Source organism: Procambarus clarkii, chromosome 90 (assembly GCF_040958095.1).
Source record: "Procambarus clarkii isolate CNS0578487 chromosome 90, FALCON_Pclarkii_2.0, whole genome shotgun sequence".
NCBI classification, from domain to species: Eukaryota; Metazoa; Arthropoda; class Malacostraca; order Decapoda; family Cambaridae; genus Procambarus; species Procambarus clarkii.
Window position 1 is genome coordinate 15,686,681 of NC_091239.1, and position 22,664 is coordinate 15,709,344.

Genomic DNA, 22,664 nt, shown 5'->3' on the forward strand with positions numbered 1-22,664 from the left:
GTACTTACAGGGTGCTTAGGGATGGCAGCCCTAAGCGCAAGCAGCCCCAGTACACTGATGTTACTCCTGGCCACCACACAACACAGCAGGAAACACCACTAAGGCAAAACACTGCCAAGAAATCGAGGCCAGAGTTGACGATTGCCCCAGATTGCATCAGCCAATGAACTGGGGCTGGCGCGGGGTCTGGGCTCCCCTCTCCCCCCCCTCCCAGGAAGGGGAGGGCTGTGTTGACAAGCAGCGCAGCGGCAAGGTAACACTTGCTTGTTTCCTTGAGAGTTGGAGTTCTGCTTCCCTGTTTGGTCTTCGGTTGCAATTTTCTTACCAAATGGGGTTTGTTTTGTTATGTCTACTTTTCTGGGTGCCTAACTAGTTGATGGCAGACAAGGAATACCCCCAACCACAGGTTTTTTTTCCAGAGGCCATTGCTCCCTGCGCCTCTGTGAGAGGGGCCAGGTTCAGGCTCGTGGGCCCCGGTAGACTGAACTCCATTGACTAATGCCTAGACTAATACTGTCTATTGCATATCAGTTCGATAGCTCTAGGCAGCCGAAGGGACTCCGCACTCCCAGGGATGCAGATGGCCTATTAGCCCAATATCTACCCAAACTCTTTCATAAATATATGAAAGAGGGTGGATATAAATTGGAGCTGCCTTGTATGAACAGTAGGCCTTTTGTAGTTCCTTTATCATTCATGTTCAAATGACGATTGTTTGACCTGGTACTGACCTATACAGTACTTCAGTACAACCATATGAACATTTTGATGACCAAACCACACATCATAAAATGAGGGAATGGCAATGGGCCATCCTGGACCATTATCAAGTCAGGTCCAGGACGGACCAAAATGTCGTCATTCCTTCATTTTTTTGTGTTTGGTCATTATATCTTCAGCCACGTAATTGTGACTCATCGTCTGCATACGAACATCATCTGTATACATATTATTATGATTTTTTGTACCATGATTACATCATTGGAATGGTAACATATTTGAGACGATAACCGAATTTGTACAGAAAGCAATCAAAACAATAACAGGATTGTTTTATGGACCATGGTAAACTCCATTACATTCATATAGAAATATCCATATTAACATCATTGGTATAAAACCCAGACAACAATAGTTTAAATCAATGTATAATAATAACTGCATTACTCTGTGAATCAATGTATGATAACTGCCTTACCCCATGAATCATCATATGACAATAACCACACTTTAAGAGTTAAAAACTATCAAGCAAGACTGAAGAACATAAACAGACAATGAGGCAACAACTAAAGACTACTGAATTGCAAATTATACAATTCAAAGAGCATAGTATCCATTGCAGAACATGCAATTAAACACTGGCATTTCTTCACTCAACTATAAATTAACACTCCAACTAAAAAGTATAAGAGCAATGAACTGGCAGCAAATGTAGTGGAAGGAACTGAACAGAAGCAAGCAGAAGTCAGGACCTAGGATGAGTGCAACTGACCACATACCATTCCAATAGAACGAGTGCAGTGGGGAGGAGGAAGCTGGGGTCCTACCAGAAAGCTCTGAATCGGTGTGGTGAGAAGCATCAGGTGGTGTGGTGCTGCGTGTTGGCGAGCCAACACAGCATGTGGCACAGCAGGCATGAAGCTGGTGGTGGTGGTGGTGGTGGTGGTGGTGGTGTGGGTGAAGATGGTCCCCGCCATCCTGCAAACCTGACCTTTGGGACTTGCTCAAACTTTCCAGCTCTTCTATTATCTGCATTGAGGAAGATGAGAGGGCTAAATTAAATTGCAGCGTACAAACTTTGATTCTGTAGGAGTGTGTATCGTGTAAGAAACCTTATCCAGCAACTTCCTCATCACCCACCAACATTCACCCCCACACTTCACTTTCTAAGGGGTCTACTTTTCAACAACCCAAGAGAGGCTTAACACCCAATCCATAGAGACAGGCTTAACACTCAGCCCATAGAGACAGGCTTAACACTCAGCCCATAGAGACAGGCTTAACACCCAACCCATAGAGACAGGCTTAACACCCAACCCATAGAGACAGGCTTAACACTCAGCCCATAGAGACAGGCTTAACACTCAGCCCATAGAGACAGGCTTAACACCCAACCCATAGAGACAGGCTTAACACCCAACCCATAGAGACAGGCTTAACACTCAGCCCATAGAGACAGGCTTAACACTCAGCCCATAGAGACAGGCTTAACACCCAACCCATAGAGACAGGCTTAACACCCACCTGCAGCAATGACATATTAAGTAAGCTGTGTACTCCCCTTTCTCAATAATTAAGTGCAAGTATTACATTTCCTTTCATATTCATGACTCTCTTACCATTTTCCTCAGTCGAGAACAGAACATTATTATGAATTTTTCCGAGAGGACTCCTAGTAATTCTCTGAGCTAAACATTTAAATATTATATGGTACAGTTCTAAGATATATACACTTCAAGTTTGAGTGAATTTTTAACCATTCATGCAATATAAATAGAGTGCTCAGATTCGTGCAGCATAAATAACAAAGTGGTCACAAAACATAACTAACGAAGATAACATTTTAAAGCAAGATTACTGGGAAAATAATCTAGCACCAATTCATTGTGCACATTAATTTTCTTGAAAATCTCTCGAGATCTACTCCTATTGATAATGTGTTAAAATGGTTCCAATATCTTTCACTAGGGCTACATTGCGCAATAACAATAAGTACGTTACAATATACACAGAAATCAAAATAGCGTGATATATCAAATGAACAAATTCACAAGGGACAATGTCGTGGTACAGGTGACTAAGGTGCATCTGGGAACATCCCATGTGTAGGTTCGAACCCTCATCACGTCCCTTGTGGATTTGTTTAATAAATAACTTTCTCAGACATAATTGGCGAGTTTCAATTTCATGATAGTGTTCTCCAGATATTGCACAAGATATAATTATGTTTAAACCACAAGGTATCCACACCAGGCACACTGCATTGCAACTAGTGCTGTAAACACAGTACGACCAGCTTAAGGTGTAGGCTGCCAGGTTTGTATGACTAACAACTACTGTATACACATTATGCAATAAATGAGCAAGACACCCCATATCAAGTCTGGGAGGAAGGTAATGATCATCTGCATTTTTGAGCACTTTGTACTAATATATAACACTAAATAACACTAACTCCAGTGCATTAGCAATGATTTTAAATACATCCTTATAATGTAGTGACATTTGATACAAAATCTCAGTAGAAAATTTGGATTATTGTTCTGGGTCTTTTAGAACAAAAAAATGGGGGCCAAACTATCTCTAATGCTGAGAATTCCCTATAAGGCATATAGTACAAACCTGAGAAAAATCTGGCCGCTCCTCCGGTATCTTGTGCCAAGCTTTTTCAAGGAGGACCGAGACTTCCACCGGGAATGCCAATTCCAGCGGTGGACGACTGTGCCTGAGAGCAAAAATTAAGCAAGTGATGTTCTTGAGGTTCTAATTTAGATGAACGTACTGTAGTGGAAACAGGAAAGGATGCTAGTAATGGTGTAATATGTTCAAAGGTGTTTTGATACTTATTGAAAATGACCAGAGCCTGTTTTGAATGATTTGTACATTTCAATCATGTCCTGAATGGCAACAGCACTGAGGACTAAAGCTGGAGAAGACAAAACTAAAGCTACTCTCAGAGATCAGACCCACAAGGAAAGGAAACTAACCCCTCCCCTCCACTCCTCCCCAAGGAAGGCACTAGATCAACAGTCTGAATGACAGAGAGCAAATTCCTGCAGAAGACAGATGCACAAAAGTACCGTCAAGATCACCGCAAACTCTGACACTATAAAGGGCGGGTCTTGCAAGCTGTGAGGCAAAAAGACACTGACCATTGAGGGACCAATCCAACACCTAAGATTGCATATGTTTGGCCTAGGATAGCTTACTCAAGCCTAGGATAGGTTAGGTTAATGGGTAGTCTGTTTCAGTTTTAGTTAAGCCTTTTAGAATGCCAACTCTACAAAATGTGGGTATAACAGTCGATATTTTGTGCACTCCATCCATAGTAGTTGTAGGCACTATCATATTTGGAGGATGAGTTGGTTAAAAACAAAGCCGAGTACGTAACTCACCTGTATGCCATGTCAGCAGCAGCAGCAGCAGGTTTCAAGTGAGCAAATGGAAGCTCCGAGGCCAGAAGCTCCCACAAGCACAGTCCAAAAGAGAATACATCAGCTTTGATTGAGTACCTAGTGCACTACAGAGAAAAAACTATATTAGATAGGATCTATAACAACCTCTGTAGGTTAGAACACAATGACATAAGCAGAGAAGTGAAAAGCTCAAGGTAAACATTGACAGGAATGCAGGCGATGAGTCACAATAACGTGGCTGAAGTAAGTTGACCAGACCACACACTAGAAGTTGAAGGGACGACGACGTTTCGGTCCGTCCTGGACCATTCTCAAGTCGATTCGAGAATGGGGAATTCAAGAATCGACTTGAGAATGGTCCAGGACGGACCGAAACGTCGTCGTCCCTTCAACTTCTAGTGTGTGGTCTGGTCAAATTGACAAGAATAATGTCCTTATATCATATGGAGATTTTGCACCTCTAGCAAAGGCTACAAGTCCCAATTTTAATTGGAAGCTTTATTTTACAACCATGTGTTTTAATATTGAAGTAAATGTGAAGAAGCCTTCTCAAATATCCAATAGCTATGGAGTTGAAAAATATATACATGACAAAACTAATTTTTGTAATACAATACATATTGTTTATTTACTTCTGGCAACTTAAGCTTTTCAAAAAACGAACTAGTGTGTCGTAGTTGTATCAGTTACCTGTGTAAACACCTCAGGAGCCATCCAGCGAAGATTGCCCGGTTGCTTTGTCATGTTTTCCTCAAAGATGTTACGCACAAATCGAGACTCTCCAAAATCAGCAACTCGAGCGTGGCACTGTTGATAACTTAGATTTAGTTTAATTAAAAAAATATATATATACAGTACTAATAAAGATTTCCTAAATTTTCTTAATTTAGATTTCTTAAAAAACTATTTTTAGATTTCCTAAAAACAATTTGTCAAAAGTAATCCAAGACACTTTTAACCAAAGTTCAGTTTTATAAGTGTGATAATGCTGATACTCTACTTGTTTTTTTCATGTTTTGGGTGCAAAATTATCAAATTTTTCTTCATATATTTTTTTATTGCTGCATGAGAATTGGCCTGTTATATTACTGATATTTTCCTGCACTGGTATGGGAACCATCTGCCAATGTTCAAACATTAGAATACCAGACAATTACCCTATTAAGATCAAAACTTGCCAAGTAGGTGATGAACTCGGATAGTCACAACACAAGTTTTGTTTTCATGGAGAGTGAGAGGTATTGTTTAAACTCAAAATATTCTAAACAAAAAATGGTTTCTAAAGTGCTATAGTATCCAAGTCAATACCAGGAGGTATTCTCATATTACACAGAAGACATGTACAATCCATAATAAAGCTGTGAGTACTGTACAGTATGTATGTATGTATACAAGTAGCCTTGTACCTTGCATGTAACCAATGTTGTAACCCTTTATGTGTAATGAAGTTCTAAATAAAACAAAATTTATATATATATATATATATATATATATATATATATATATATATATATATATATATATATATATATATATATATATATATATATAACTGAAAACTCACACCCCAGAAGTGACTCGAACCCATACTCCCAGGAGCCACGCAACTGGTATGTACAAGACGCCTTAATCCACTTGACCATCACGACCGGACAAAATGAGGTGATAGCCGAGGCTATTTGAACCACCCCACCGCCGGCACTCGGATAGTAATCTTGGGCATAGCATTTTACCAAATCACCTCATTCTTTGGGGCACACGTGAGGAACACAAATGCGAACAAGCCTGAATGGTCCCCAGGACAATATGCAACTGAAAACTCACACCCCAGAAGTGACTCGAACCCATACTCCCAGGAGCCACGCAACTGGTATGTACAAGACGCCTTAATCCACTTGACCATCACGACCGGACAAAATGAGGTGATAGCCGAGGCTATTTGAACCACCCCACCGCCGGCACTCGGATAGTAATCTTGGGCATAGCATTTTACCAAATCACCTCATTCTTTGGGGCACACGTGAGGAACACAAATGCCGGCGGTGGGGTGGTTCAAATAGCCTCGGCTATCACCTCATTTTGTCCGGTCGTGATGGTCAAGTGGATTAAGGCGTCTTGTACATACCAGTTGCGTGGCTCCTGGGAGTATGGGTTCGAGTCACTTCTGGGGTGTGAGTTTTCAGTTGCATATTGTCCTGGGGACCATTCAGGCTTGTTCGCATTTGTGTTCCTCACGTGTGCCCCAAAGAATGAGGTGATTTGGTAAAATGCTATGCCCAAGATTACTATCCGAGTGCCGGCGGTGGGGTGGTTCAAATAGCCTCGGCTATCACCTCATTTTGTCCGGTCGTGATGGTCAAGTGGATTAAGGCGTCTTGTACATACCAGTTGCGTGGCTCCTGGGAGTATGGGTTCGAGTCACTTCTGGGGTGTGAGTTTTCAGTTGCATATTGTCCTGGGGACCATTCAGGCTTGTTCGCATATATATATATATATATATATATATATATATATATATATATATATATATATATATATATATATATATATATATATATATATATATATATTATAAATACTGTACTTGTATATATAATTCTGGGGGAAGCCCCTTCAGCTCCCTGGAGCTATCCACGTTGATATGGATATTATTTGACTTTTGCATCAGTGTGAATTGAGTTCATAGGCCTACCGGGGATCACAAGCCAGAACCTGGCCCCCCTCAGAGAGGCACGCGGAGCAATGGCAAGGGATGGATGGATGGAGGGAGGGAGGGAGGGCTGGGTGTTGAGTTGAGGTGAAGCAGAGAGAGCGTGTGTATGGAATGTAGGGGGGGGGGGGGGCTGGTGGGGGAGGGGCTGGTGGGGGAGGGGTGTCGGTGGTGGGGAAGGACCGGCTCACTCTGATAAGCCTAACACACTTGACCCTGTTAACCAGATTTGTTTCTTAAATTTTGGATATACTATACATTATCATGTAACAATTATCACAAAAACACTGATCCAAGAATGCAGAATAACCACATGTGAAAAATAGAGAATGCTTAACGGGTTTTCGGCTAATTCGCCTTCATCAGAGCAAAGTAGAATGTAGAATGAATGATGAAAAGATCTTCATTCTACTTTGCTCTGATGAAGGCGAATTAGCCGAAAACGCATTAAGCATTCTCTATTTTTCACATGTGGTTATTCTGCATACATTATCATATATATTTTTCGTTACAGATTTTGTTCAGTAATATTATTAGGATAATAAAAAGTTATAAAATACTTGTTTCATGAATGCTTTATTGTATTAGATGGAGATTCTCCAGGCTGTCTCTGGCTGGCTGGCAGTCTACTGAGCCATTTCCCAGAAGGGTCTTGGGGAAGGGGGGGGGGGGGAGGCAGGAAGTGAGGGTGTGGGGGAGAGCAGGAGTGAGGGAGTGGAGGAGAGGTGCAGTGAGGGTGAGGGAGGGGACGATAGTGGTAGGCGGTCTGCTTGCCATGTGAGGACCCCCTGATACCAAAACAAACCCAATGCCAACCTTCCGTAATATCGACCACCAGACCGTTATAAGAAACTCTAAATACCGGTCTCCCAAACTGGTCATTATTACTGACAGATCGGTATAAAAGAGGTTAAATTGAGTGGATACTGTATATTATATTATATTATTATATAATACTGTGTGTATATATATATATATATATATATATATATATATATATATATATATTTAAATTTGTGAGGGTACCACCTCTGGTGCCAATGTGGGGACCCATAGCCTCGGAGAAGAAAATAAAAAGTATTCAGAGGAGACCTTGTGGTTTCTCACTGAACACTAATATTATCTTCTCCTACCACCCCCATTCTTTTGTATGTACATATATATATTTGCTTTATTTGAACTTTGTTACAGTAATTAATTGTTTGTTTAAAAATGTAAAGATTACTAACCTCATTGTCGAGAAGAATATTATGGGAATTTAAATCTCGATGAATAATTGGTTGAGGGAGTGTGTGAAGATAATGCATGCCTTTGGCCACATCAATAGCTATATTGAACCTTGTTATAGTGTCAATAGACCTCTTCTGTTCATGGAGTGTACTGAACAGGGAGCCCCCAGGAACAAACTCAGTAACAATTGCAAATTGCTGCAGAAAAACATATACAGTAAGTTATTTCTAAAATTTTATCAATTAAATAAACATATGTACATTTTGCTCATCAAGCAACTAAATATAAATTATTTGCATATGACCAATCATAATAAATATTTGTGCATTAATATCTAAATTCCGCTGCAAAGCAATGTGGAGCATCCTCATAATAATAGTTAATGGTAGTAAAATATACTTAAGTCCTATTTCTACAAAGAAAGATGTTATCTATATTGGGTTAGGGTGACAAATGGTTTTCAGCTGTGGTCATTGGGCACCTATGGAAAAAAAATCCTGGACTGTATACAATGGATAAAACTAAATAAAAAATAATAATTACTAGACTTGATAATGGTCCAAGACGGACTGAAACACTGCCGTTTCTCCATTTTCTCATGTGTGGTTTGATCGTAAATAAAAAATAAAAAAATAAAAATATGTATACAATGAGTTCCTTTCTAAGGTGGTGGCTTTGTCACTCCATTAGGCAACATAGGGTATACCACTTGCCAGGAACGTGGAAAACATGACTGCATCAGTGACCCTTTCTTGTCTTCTCAAAATGTCTGCCAGACACCAGCTGCAGAATGTCTCATTCCTGCCCTCAATGACTTTCAGACGATGCATTCCACTATACATGAATTAAAAAATCTCCTTAAAGTAATATTTGACACCAAAAGATTATAAATCTTTGCAAGGGAGGCTCTGTAAACTACAGCTGTTGCCATTTGGTGGTGCATAGTTGTAGTGGTTGGTGGAATATTTAATGAATGAATTATTAAATATTCCACAGACCACCAACAAATGGCAACACTTATAGTGTACAAAACTTTACTTCCATCCCAACACACCTCCAGGATAAAGGCTGTTCTTCGTTAGGCAAGAACCGCCACGTCTGCCAGGAAAAAGAGAAAACTGAAAAATTAGAATCGATAACTTACAGGTGCTGCAGAACTAGAGGTGACTGACAACCTCAGACCAGTAGACACCCAAGGCCCAACTCATCACAAAGGAAGAGATTAGTGGGAGAAGTGATTTGGGGAATTCTGACTTCTGGGATTTTATTATTTATTTTAATTATTATAAGTTAAATTTATTTAATGAATTCAAATTTATAATTAATTTCTTTCTTTCTTTCAGTAATGGACTGTATGTTTAATTGAGTGGACTGGATGGTATTAAATTCTCCCACAAGTCATATCCTAGCAAGTTGTGGGGGGTTATTAATTATTAATTATCAATCAAAAATTATCGAATGATAGAAAATTCACTATAATTGTTAATACTACTTGGGTTAATGTAAATTATTAAAAGCCTTATCTGACTAAAAGACTTCAACATTCAGATATAGGCGTAAAACACTTGGGTGGCTAGCCAGATTTGTGTTACGTGCTCATGGAGTCCTTGCGCGTCATGTGTTGCACCAAGTGCTCATAGTATCCATGTACGTCATGTGTTGCACCAAGTGCTCATAGTATCCATGTACGTCATGTGTTGCACCAAGTGCTCATAGTATCCATGTACGTCATGTGTTGCACCAAGTGCTCATAGTATCCATGTACGTCATGTGTTGCACCAAGTGCTCATAGTATCCATGTACGTCATGTGTTGCACCAAGTGCTCATAGTATCCATGTACGTCATGTGTTGCACCAAGTGCTCATAGTATCCATGTACGTCATGTGTTGCACCAAGTGCTCATAGTATCCATGTACGTCATGTGTTGCACCAAGTGCTCATAGTATCCATGTACGTCACGTGTTGCACCAAGTGCTCATAGTATCCATGTACGTCATGTGTTGCACCAAGTGCTCATGGCATCCATGCGCTTCACGTGTTGCACCAAGAGCTCATGGCATCCATCCATGTCACGTGTTGCACCAAGAGCTCATGGCATCCATCCATGTCACGTGTTGCACCAAGAGCTCATGGCATCCATCCATGTCACGTGTTGCACCAAGAGCTCATGGCATCCATCCATGTCACGTGTTGCACCAAGTGCTCATGGCATCCATCCATGTAACGTGTTGCACCAAGTGCTCATAGTATCCATGTACGTCATGTGTTGCACCAAGTGCTCATAGTATCCATGTACGTCACGTGTTGCACCAAGTGCTCATGGCATCCATGCGCTTGACGTGTTGCACCAAGTGCTCATGGAATCCATCCATGTCACGTGTTGCACCAAGAGCTCATGGCATCCATCCATGTAACGTGTTGCACCAAGTGCTCATGGCATCCATCCATGTCACGTGTTGCACCAAGAGCTCATGGCATCCATCCATGTAACGTGTTGCACCAAGTGCTCATGGCATCCATCCATGTCACGTGTTGCACCAAGTGCTCATGGAATCCATCCATGTCACGTGTTGCACCAAGAGCTCATGGCATCCATCCATGTAACGTGTTGCACCAAGTGCTCATGGAATCCATCCATGTCACGTGTTGCACCAAGAGCTCATGGCATCCATCCATGTAACGTGTTGCACCAAGTGCTCATGGCATCCATCCATGTCACGTGTTGCACCAAGAGCTCATGGCATCCATCCATGTCACGTGTTGCACCAAGAGCTCATGGCATCCATCCATGTAACGTGTTGCACCAAGAGCTCATGGCATCCATCCATGTCACGTGTTGCACCAAGTGCTCATGGCATCCATGCACGTCAGGTATTGCAAAAAGTAGTTGTTGTTAATTTCTTTAGGTTGTCACGAATTACCCTATTTTGGGTGTTCACCCACCTCATGACCGATTTGTTATACCTGTACTTATATTAATTTAAAGGGCCCTGTAATAACAAGTAAATATATTGTCAGACCAGAAACGAGTTACTCCCGTAATGATGTGGTTACAGCAGTAGATTTACATCAAGATGGCTCGGGTTTGTGAGTACTGTATTGGCAGTACTGCTTATTGTGCGTCCTTACGGGATTGGATATAAATTTACAATAGTGTCCTCCCACCATCACCGGTCTAGTGACACCACCTGAAACTGGTTCAATTTTCGGTCCATTTATGGACAAAGGGAGAGAGGCGTTGATTTTATTTATTACAGTATTTTATTTGATCCAGTCATAGAAAATACTTTTTTATTGATTCTGATGCTAAACTGTTGTTTTAAGTGATTGTCGATATTTTAAGAGTATATTTTCTGGAGTAGCAATCAGTTCTCATTTTTTTTTTCCGGGAAAATGCCACAAGTCTAATATTATTGGCATGGGGTAAATAAAATAATGTTTTAATATGGGTTAATTTGTTAGTACAATAACAGCAACACTCAATTGCACATGTGAATAAAAAACGATTAGAGGATGTCGGTTTTTTCCCTACAAGTGATGCTCCAATAAAATAGAGACATGAAAGGTAATGGTGCGCAAAAGTACAATTCATCTTTCCAAAATTTCAAGGTATGTATGTCTACACCCAATATGGTGTAGAAGAAAGACTTGAGTCATGAATTTTTGTTGATCGTGGACCCAGAGATATGCCTATGGATGACTGTGCTGGACCAACCTAAGAAAATCATGAGACAGATGGGCCTGGGAATAAAGATGCATATACAGAATTGTGGATGTATGAATAATGCTGCAGGAAGCAAGTGACGGGTGTTATGATCCCAGGTAGCTGAGAAACGAGTCTACATTAAGAGTTATACAGCAAGACCTGATCTAAATAAGAGGTCACAGAAATATAGACATGAAGATACATACGTAAAACGATTGGGTAAATTGGACAGACAGTTTAAGAGTATGGGCAGTGATCAAGAATAGAAATGAAGGACTTGATATGAGATGTGGAGAGTTTGCTAGAAGTGTGAGGCTTGATTCTGGAGGGCTTTGACCCTCACTTGAGCACCAGACATCGTGAGGGAAAGCCGTGCTCCGTGTGAGCTCCTGTTACAGAGGAACCCCTAGTGGTTATACCTTCAAGAGGAAGGAAGTGTGCAGACGTTTCAGCTGTGGAATCAAGCTGGGAATGTGTGGTTTCAAGTCCTGGACAGCAGGAGTTGTGAGACCACCCAGAGACATTTTCCTGGGCCGTGAGAGCGCCCTGGTCAGGCTCCATCAGAGGGAGAGCACCCTGCAGGAGACCTTATTGTGGTAAGCCCAAATTTAACTAGTTTACAGTGATTGCCTATAGTTGATCGTGTGCCCAGCGATCGTAGCAAGTGTCTGTTGATATGTTAGGCATGTTTTGATAAGGCAAAAAGCCTAAATAAGAGAGTAAAGATGGAGGAACGTCCTGGAGGGCGGAGCGACGTTCGTCCCCTCCGACCACTTGTGGGTGACTGAGGGAGGATTAGCTCCTGACAGAGGTGCTGCCCCGCTGCGCCAGGTGGAGGATGGATTCGTCCTGGATGGGGAAGTCCATACTCACAGCATGTAGAAAGCAGAGAGATGTTGGGTGCAAACATTAATTGTGTGGTTTATTTTCCTTATGTGTTTATAGGGAAACATTTTTATTGGCGTGTCGATGGGTTGCAGGTTTGTCTGGGGAAGGAGTTGCTGAGACTCCAAGTTTGTGGAAGGTACTGAGCTCTGTGGAAGAGCAGTCATACAGTGAGGAGCAGGACTTCAAGCTGTGAGTAGAGGAGCAGTGAAGTCAAGTTTCACATGCTTCTGTGATACCAGTGGTGAAGCACAATTGTTGCTCAAGGAAGACTTCATGGTGTAGCAGCCGGGAGAGCTGTGGAGGACCCTGGTAGATGGTTCTAGGAAAACCTGAAGATGTCAGGGTAGTGAGCTTCCAGATGTGGAAAAGAAGTTCCTATTGACTACTTGTAGGGAGTTGATAGTGTGTTTGGCTGTCATTATCGTGCAAGGCGCAGTGAAAGGTGGGTGATTGATTACCATTTTTGTGTCAAGGAGTACTTATACTGAAGTATAGAGTTATAACCGAAGGCTGGATTACCTGCAGAGACATACATGTGTGTTCTAGGACTGATAGGGTGATTGATTATTATTGTGTATCAAGGAATATTTATACTGATGCTTATGTTATTGCAGTAATAGGCTGATTTTCCTTGTATGTGTTTATATATATATATATATATATATATATATATATATATATATATATATATATTCTCTTGTTGATAGTGCAATATTGTCTTATGAGACTTGACCTACTTGGTGAGGTTGGTGGTATAAAGTGATGAGACAGCAGTTAGGCTACTACTTGATAGGCAGATGACAGAGTCCTGATGGTATTGGAGTGAAACCTGACTACAATAGTATAAAGTGTTGGAGTCATATTATTATACGTGTGTATGTATTGTGCATGTGCCTTGTCCAGTAAATGTATTCAAATTTGCCGGTGTTTGCCCTTGTCCTACCTAGTGAGGCTTCCCAGTAAGTAGAAAAGAGAGAGAGAAAGAACCACTGCTGTGGACAGGGTAGAACAAAATAATAATAAGAGAAAGGGGACTGAGGAGGTCATGCCAAATAAGGAGAGAGTGGGGAGTCATGTCGACTCGAGTGGGTGTGTGCACGTGACAACGAAGTCAGTATTGAAGCCACATCCCCTAAATGTGTGACGTTGAGCCCCTCTCCAAGTGCCAGAAGCACCCAGGGTGATCTGGTCAAAATAAGCACACTACGGAATTTGGGGTTGGTTGTCCGAAAGGAAGGACGGATAACCAACCGACATCAACAACATCATAATTAGATACTTAGATATCTCACTTATATAATTAGATGGGTCACTTAGATAATTACTTTTAGGTAATTACAAATATACACATATACATGTATACACACACATACAATGGACTAAGTTGTTGGCTCACAGCCAAGGATCGTGGATTTAAGCATCGAGTGTCCCGAGTGGCCAGCACATTTACTTTGAAAAAATTAGAGTGCTCAGAGCAGGCTACTTTAATGACATAAATGTCTATGCATGGTATAATGGAATAGGACCACGGTTCTATTTTGTTGGTTTTTCGGAACCTGAGGTAATGACAATTGTGAATATGATATGAAGCACAGATGTCCAAACAAACCAAGTACACACCAAAAGCAGGATACATCAAAATGAAGCCATTTCATAGGTTGCCAAGAAGGAGCCCATGCAGATTTACTCAAGTGCCCTTCTTTCCAGGAAAAGATCCCCTGCACTACATAGGGGTATTTCTACATGTATATAACCATACATCAAATAAAAATAACATACACTTGGATCTTGTAGACACGCCCCAACAAATTTGACGATGTATGGTGAATCCAAGGACCCAAGGACAGACACTTCACGGCAGAACATCTCAACATCACTCTTCCCATACGACATGTTGCCTCTGTATCTTTTTACAGCCACAATCTTGTCATTGTATTTCCCCTGTTAATTGGAAATTTCAAGACATTACTTAAACTATAATGCACTATATTACAAGTTTGATAGTGCAAACTATCAGCCTATGCCTTTGTATTTTGATAAGATCATCACCAAAATGCCAAAATTATATTTTCTAACTATTACTGCACTTGAGTGTTAATAACCAAATACAAACATGCAAAACATCAAATGATAAATATTAATTATTCTTAAAAAGATTCAGGGCAACAGCACTACACTAATAATCAGGGCAACAGCACTACACTAATAATCAGGGCAACAACACTACACTAATAATCAGGGCAACAACACTACACTAATAATCAGGGCAACAACACTACACTAATAATCAGGGCAACAACACTACACTAATAATCAGGGCAACAACACTACACTAATAATCAGAGCAACAACACTACACTAATAATCAGGGCAACAGCACTACACTAATAATCAGAGCAACAACACTACACTAATAATCAGGGCAACAACACTACACTAATAATCAGGGCAACAACACTACACTAATAATCAGGGCAACAGCACTACACTAATAATCAGGGCAACAACACTACACTAATAATCAGGGCAACAGCACTACACTAATAATCAGGGCAACAGCACTACACTAATAATCAGAGCAACAACACTACACTAATAATCAGGGCAACAACACTACACTAATAATCAGGGCAACAGCACTACACTAATAATCAGGGCAACAGCACTACACTAATAATCAGGGCAACAGCACTACACTAATAATCAGGGCAACAGCACTACACAAAATAATATGTATGTACTGTAAACGATGAGACAATGACAGGCTATAAAACAGAAAGATCAGACTTGTGACTTTTTACATGCAGTGGATGTTGATGTTGCTTAAATAGTAAATTATTATTATTTTCAGTGCATTGAAAACTACTCATTAACCCTCAATAAACTGTATATACAATACTCACTTTGTAGATTTTGCCAAATGATCCGGATCCAATGTTTTCTAAACTCTCTATCTCTGACAGACTCAGGTGAAGGTGTGGTGGCAGCACTGAACGCAGATGGAGAACATCTATTTTCTCTGTATTTTGGAAATACAGATGAAAAATATGTATTTTTCTCTGTATTGATTGCAAATATTTGATATCAGAGAATAGAATATACAAATCTAAAGAAAGTTAGCTATGGTATATAAGCTGTAGTGCTCTAAGCAGAGTTGATCACCCAGTAATGTTACAGATTTTACAGCTACAATGATGCTACCGAGAGCATATTTGTATACGTACAAGATATTCTGACTGTGACAAGAATGACTATAATCATGAAGAGCTAGGATGTTAAGGAAATGGAAGTGTAGGCTACACCAAAGCTCAGGCACTGGTGCAGATGTCACCCTACCCTCATTACTATGACAGGATAATGTCCAATAGGATGCTAATTATACCATATTGCAATCAGAGAGGAGTAGCTTATAAAATAGGAACTGTACATTATATGAAAAGTGTCTTTCTGAGCAGATAGACTTGTATCTGTATCTGTGTATCGTAATGTAATATTTAGGATATTAATGTAATCCTCCTTGCATTAAGGAGGATTAATGTAAGATTCCTAATGTAAGATTCCACAGTCTTTGAGAGCAGGGAGGGTCAACTGAGCATCGATCGTAAATTGATCACTCCTGTTTGCCCAGCAGTAACCGTAGTTGTAAACCATCTTAGTTGTAAGTCAATTGGTGGACTGTGTTCCAAGGAAATCTAGGTATTGTAGGTTTATGATGAGCTATGTATAGGAAGGTAAAGCTTTAAGCCTGCTTTAATTAAATTAAGTATCTACTCCTGTACACACTTATACAAAGAATTCAAGAGTTGAATGTACTGTAATGAATTGAGCTTTTCTGTTGGGCCACTCAATAGCTACATGGATGTGAACTGTCTCAAGGACAAAATCTTGAGAAGCCAAAAGTCAGTTATCGGCAGAGTACAGTAGTAGTGGGCATCCATCAGTCTCAGGAGACTATGGAGTTGCACTCTGGTTGTCGGTCTGGAGTGGCCTCACCAGGACGCAAAGCCAGGGTAGGTTGATTCGGGGGAGAAGCTGTTACCCAGGCAGCAGGTCCCACCTCTCCACGGCGTCAGAGCACAACCACACAGGAAAAGGAATCAAACTAAACCCTCTCCCCCGGACCCCCAGTTGAGGCAATGGACCAATGAGGTACAATACAAATGAGGCAGATAGCAGAATCCTGTAGGAGACAAACAGGGACTACCAAGTCTTAAGACCCAGGCCTCTGAGACCCACTCAAGCCTACCAGTAGCCAGGATCAGAATCTGCCTCAGAATCTACAAGGTGAAGAAAGTTTGGCATAACCTAGATCACACAAAAACTGAGAGGGAAACCTTCAGAAAGATTAACTGCATCATAACATGTAACCGACTCAAGAAATCAGTACCCCTAAGGAAAATAAAGCAAATAATCTTTGCCATTGAGCAAATTCCCTGCCATAGGGAGGACAGGAAGTCGGCGGCTTGTCAAAGGTCACCCCATTTGCCCTGATGATTTTTTCCAGCTGTATTTTAAAACCCAGCAGAGTTTTGGCGTTTACAGCTTCGGCTGGTAGTCAGTTCCACGGGTTTACAACCTTATGGGTGAAAAAGCATCTCCTGTTTTCTATCCTACATTGTGGCTTGTCGAGTTCCTCATTCATGTTACATCTGATCCTTTGAAGAAATTGTCTGAATCGACATCCTCCAAATTGTTCAGTACTGTATTTTAAAGGTTTCGATGAAATCTGCCTTGTTATGCCTGGTTTGCAGTGTTGTTAGCCCTGTGGCCCTCAACCACTCCTGATACGAGGGAGAACTAAGCTCTGGGATGATTTTTGTTGCCTGGTGTTGCACCTTCTCCAGAGCAGCTATATCTTTCTGAAGATGAGGTCTCCATGCCTGGATGCAATAATCCAGGTGGTTACTATTTAGTACCAGAGACTTAAACAATTGAATGACTACTTTCTGTTCCTTGAAAGTAAAGGTACGCTTGATTATTTCCAAGGTTTGGTTCTTTTTTTTTTACTGCCACTCCCACTTGTTGTGCAACTTTTAGTGAATGATGGATTCTAACTCCAAGGTCCTTTTCTTCACCTATCTGTTGTAAGGTAGTGCTGTTAATTTGGTAGTTGTGATGTGGATTGTTATGCCCCCACATGTCAGGTCTTGCATTTATCGACATTAAAAAGCATTTGTCAATCATCTGATCATTTGTGGAGTTCATGTAGATCTCTTTGTAAGGTCTCAATATCACTTTCACTTCCCACTTTACTATAGATCTTAGTGTCATCTGTAAAGTTGATGATATGATTTGTAATAGTCTCATCAATGTCATTGATGTATATGACAAACAGAGAAGAGTATTCATCAGAGAACCAGTAACCAAAAGTCAAGGCCCAACAGCTGAAGCACACTTCCTGAAAAGTTAAACAGGTAGTAACACAAATAAGTGTCTAAGGTATAATTAGCAGTCCATGTTTATCAAAATATGACACTACTGTACCTTGAATCATAGTGCGGAGCTTGCCAATTGGTGAAGGGATTGGAAAATAAGAGGTGTCCAGCCCAGAAAGATAATCTCCTCGAGCATAATCTTCACACAGCCCTGGACGACGAAAGTGCTTGAGGAAGTTGGCTATATCATCATGTCCTCGATCATATGCCCACATAAGAGGGGTCTGTTCTTCCTAAGCAACAACAAAAATATATGGACAAAAATTAGGGTTCAAGTGCAGATGAAAAGTTACTTTTTGAGTAGGTCACTTGGTCATGGTAAGTGTTCCAGTCTCTTAATGACAAAACATTGTTCCAGCCAGGCCATATTGCCCAACTCATCCCTAATGCACCATAGTTATTTTCACAATGCCCCCACTGGGTTATTAATAGACAGGGTGACACCCTTATCCCTGTCTTCTTGACAGGGATAAGGGTGAGAAGACTCTAACTTGGTCCAGCCCAGAATGACTCCTAGAAGGTTCATTCGCACTCAAAATACCTTCAAGCAATATTATTGCTCTACTATTTAGCTAATTAGCCACCTAGCCTCTACTCTAATACATCTACAAGTGTTGGCCCCAGCAATGTGTTGATGTCTTGCTACTTGTTGGATGTTCCCTGATCTTGCTGTGCTGGACTGAAATTCTCCAGTGTCTCCATAGCATCAGCATGGCTCAGCAGCGATGTATAAAAGTATCCCTATTGCATAGTTGTACAATATTGACCTACTCTGACTCAAAAATGACCCTGTCCATGGGATTAATAGGATCTGGACTTGGAGAGCAACCGAGAACAGCAGCTCAGAAAAACCATAAATTATCTCGAAAGAATCTTCATATAATTCAAGCACTCCAAGATCTATTCATATAGCAAAATACAGTATCTAATTAAAGGATAGGGTACCTTCTTCTCAGAATTGTTGTAACGGTCGTGAGCAGTAAGGTTGATGTCTGCCCCGTGACTCAACAGGAGCTGAACTATTCTTGTGTGCCCATGGTAACATGCCGAATGAAGAGCAGTATGGCCATCTGGACTCTGAAATCATTATTAAACAACATTAAATATAAATGCTAACACACACACACACACACAATGATGTACATTATAATCATACTCTGATTAATGTAAGCTAATATTTACTCTGATTAACAAGCTAATACTGTAATAAATTATTGATTCATAAATAAAGGACTGCATCAAAATAAGAATCTCATTGGCCCCATAACAGAAACATTAATTCAAATTCCAAATTGTAAGCCACAATGTAGGACTGAGAACGGGCGATGCTTTTTCACCCAAAGGGTTATAAACCCATTGAGCCGCCTTCCCGCCGAAGCTGTAAACGCCAAAACTCTGTTGGGTTTTAAAATAAAACTTGAAAAGATCATCAGGACAAATGGAGGGACCCTTGACAAGCTGCCGGCTTCCTGTCCTTTTTGAGGCCACTAGTATTAGTGGCCCTCAGATAAATTCAGGTAAATTGAATTTGAGCGCTAGCCAAAGCATACCTGGTAGGTTACTGAGGCAGTTTACCTGGTAGTTTACCGAGGCAGCATCTTGACTGAGTAGATAGTCCACAAGGTCTATACAGTGTCCACCAGTGCAAGCTGCATGTAAGGCAGTTTCTCCCCATAGGTTCTCGTTCAGGAGGAGACTGGATCCTCCGTACGTCAGCAGAGCCTTGGCACACTCAATCCATCCATGGTAACATGCCCTGTAGAAAGAGAGTTACTGTATATAATTAACAAATAAAAAAGTATGCTGGTCAAATTATCAAGCTATAAATCACTTTCCAAAGGGAAATATTGGAAGAACATCATTTTTGTTATTCACTTCACATTGAAAGGCGAGGATTTTTAGGATTTTAAAAATGTATTGAAACTACCGTAAGGAACAGTCCAAATAATCTAATTGGTAAAATATGTTAGTCTAAAGCCTGCTTTAAATATTTCAAAAGGTCAGTAAGCCATTACAGAATTTACTGAGAAATAAATGAAGGCTATCTCAGCAAGTATTGCTGAGATAGCAATACACTGTATAGCAATATGGGCTATCACATGATCTTACTATAGATTACTATAGATAGTATGTATAGTTACTATCTTACTATAGATACCTTTACTATCTGTAAGTTTGAAAAAAATCAATTGGAGCAATGAGCAGACTAAAAAAAAAGCCATCACGGTATTCCGAGCTGTGCACCTTACCCCTGTACCACGACATGGTACAAGTTATACAACCGGGGATTCCACTAAATCCACAGGAAGTCTGGAGGCCTCTACAGAAGCCAGTCCAAATTTTATGGTAGCCCCCATGCACTCTGGTGTAAGCAGGCGATGAGTCACAATAACGTGGCTGAAGTATGTTGACCAGACCACACACTAGAAATTGAAGGGACGACGACGTTTCGGTCCGTCCTGGACCATTCTCAAGTCGCCTTGAGAATGACAATCGACTTGAGAATGGTCCAGGACGGACCGAAACGTCGTCGTCCCTTCAATTTCTAGTGTGTGGTCTGGTCAACTCTGGTGTAAGTCAAGTAGTTCATCAACAGTATGCTCCAGCTTCAGATACATAATAGGTTTTGATGAGATGAGCCCTGTCATATCTTGTCTGCAATGCTGTTATCACTGTGGCCCTCAACCATTCCTATTTAGAGTCCACTTATTTCTGGAATGATTTTTGTCACCCAGTGTTGACCTTTCTTCAAGGCAGATGTATCTTTCTAAAGATGAGGTCTCTATGCTTGGATACAATAATCCAAATGGGGATTCATCAAAGATTTATACAGTTGAATAACTACCTTCCTTTTTCCTGAAGTCAAAGCATGGACACTATTTGCAAAGAAACAATGTTTCAATGAATGAATGAACAAGAAACAACTTTAATCTGGTTTTCTGTCTGCCCTTCACCATAAAGCAGACAGGAATGAATGAGAGAAGGAGAGCATTGTGGAATATATTGTACAGTATTATGGTTCAGGTGTTGCCATCTGGTGGCAAGAGGGGGTAAACAGCTGAATAAGCCAAACAGTAGCTTGTTATAGAAATTTAAGTTCAATATTTGTGAATTCACATGTGCTAAGATGGCTGTAACCTAACTAATGATGTGAAAAGTTAGTGCATATATGAATAGCTGACACAGTCAAGGAATATTAATAGAAGTTTGTCTCACAAAATATTGCATGTTATGGAACAAACACACAAGCCATTAGTAAAACAATCAAGAGCATGCGCTGAAGCAATGATTAAGATGTACATACACATGCAGTGGGGTGTCAAGGTAAACATTGGTGATGTGAGCATCTGTACGATACTGAGGCTGTAGTAGTAAATTAAGAATACTGAAATGTCCGTTTTGCACACAGCAGTGAAGAGCAGTGTTCCCCTCTTCATCCTGAAGGCGTACTGTAGGAATCAAGGCAAAATGCAGGAATACTACAGCCATAATGCAGTATACTATGATACAATTATATACTAGCCCTACAAGCACAAATATATATAATTTTTCTTCATTAAATTATTTTTTTATATCATTCCTAGAGTTTATTAATCTCAAAATAAAGTACAGTGGAATCTTGATTCAATGAACCTCGATTCGGCAAACCTCTGGTTGGAACACATTTTCCATGCCAGATTTACTCAGCCAATTCAACAAACAAGAGTTCACTTAAGCATGAGGTGTGTGGATTTGCTCAGGAATTTGTTCTTGGATGAATGCAATAATACAAAAGACAGTTGGAGCCACTGACAAAAAACAGCCTTGGTAAAGCCACTGACCATACTGTATTTAAAACCAAATTCTATGTTTTTTTTTATTTTTTCAGTTGAATAGGTTTCTGGGGAAGCCCGGTTGGCTCCCTGAAGCAATCTGAACTGATATGTGCTATATTAGTTTGGGGTCATCAGCCACAAGAGTTCCTATATGCCTACCGGGAACCACAAGCCAAAACCTGGTTCTCTCAGAGAGACGCAGGGAGTAATGGTGCATGAGCACTTTACATTTAAAGTATATCATATTCTGCCACTGACCGATGTGAGCACCCAGAAAGATAGGCGAACCAAAACAAACAACTAGCTGGTAAAATTGCGACCTACAGCCAGAAAGAGCAAAGAAACTCCAGCTGAAAGATTATTTTTTTAGATATATACAAGAGTCATTACATTCTTGTACAGCCACTAGTATGCGTAGGGTTTCGGGCAGGTCCCTGGAATATGATCCCCACTGCGAAGAATCGTTTTTACAACCAAGTACCCATTTTACTGTTGAGTTAAACAGAGGCTACAGTTAAGGATTTGCGCCCAGTAAGTCCTCCCCGGCCAGGATACGAACCCATGACAAAGCGCTCGCGGAACGCCTGGCGAGTGTCTTACCACTACACCACGGAGACTGGTAAAATAAAATAAAAGCAAATAAAAGACTAGCAACCCTGCCCGCAACTAGTACTTCCACTCGTCAGCATAACCCCCCTTCCCCTGGGTAAGGGGGAGGGGACAGCCGGCAGCTCACTACC

General features: G+C 40.7%; 1 protein-coding gene across 3 annotated transcripts in view; it reads right to left on the reverse strand.

Moving 5' to 3' along the window:
• The window catches only part of LOC123746606 (serine/threonine-protein kinase TNNI3K), a 59,846-nt gene that overhangs the window by 18,036 nt on the left and 19,146 nt on the right, over nt 1-22,664 (reverse strand). For all 3 annotated transcript variants that reach the window (XM_045728248.2, XM_069318380.1, XM_045728254.2), the window contains 11 exons: nt 21,414-21,558; nt 19,685-19,865; nt 19,055-19,186; nt 18,159-18,342; nt 15,578-15,693; nt 14,454-14,615; nt 8,079-8,276; nt 4,830-4,946; nt 4,119-4,243; nt 3,346-3,448; nt 1,503-1,752 (listed from right to left, as the gene is read on the reverse strand). In XM_045728248.2, coding sequence (XP_045584204.2) covers nt 1,503-1,752; nt 3,346-3,448; nt 4,119-4,243; nt 4,830-4,946; nt 8,079-8,276; nt 14,454-14,615; nt 15,578-15,693; nt 18,159-18,342; nt 19,055-19,186; nt 19,685-19,865; nt 21,414-21,558 — 1,713 coding nt within the window. The remainder of the gene's footprint in view (nt 1-1,502; nt 1,753-3,345; nt 3,449-4,118; nt 4,244-4,829; nt 4,947-8,078; nt 8,277-14,453; nt 14,616-15,577; nt 15,694-18,158; nt 18,343-19,054; nt 19,187-19,684; nt 19,866-21,413; nt 21,559-22,664) is intronic.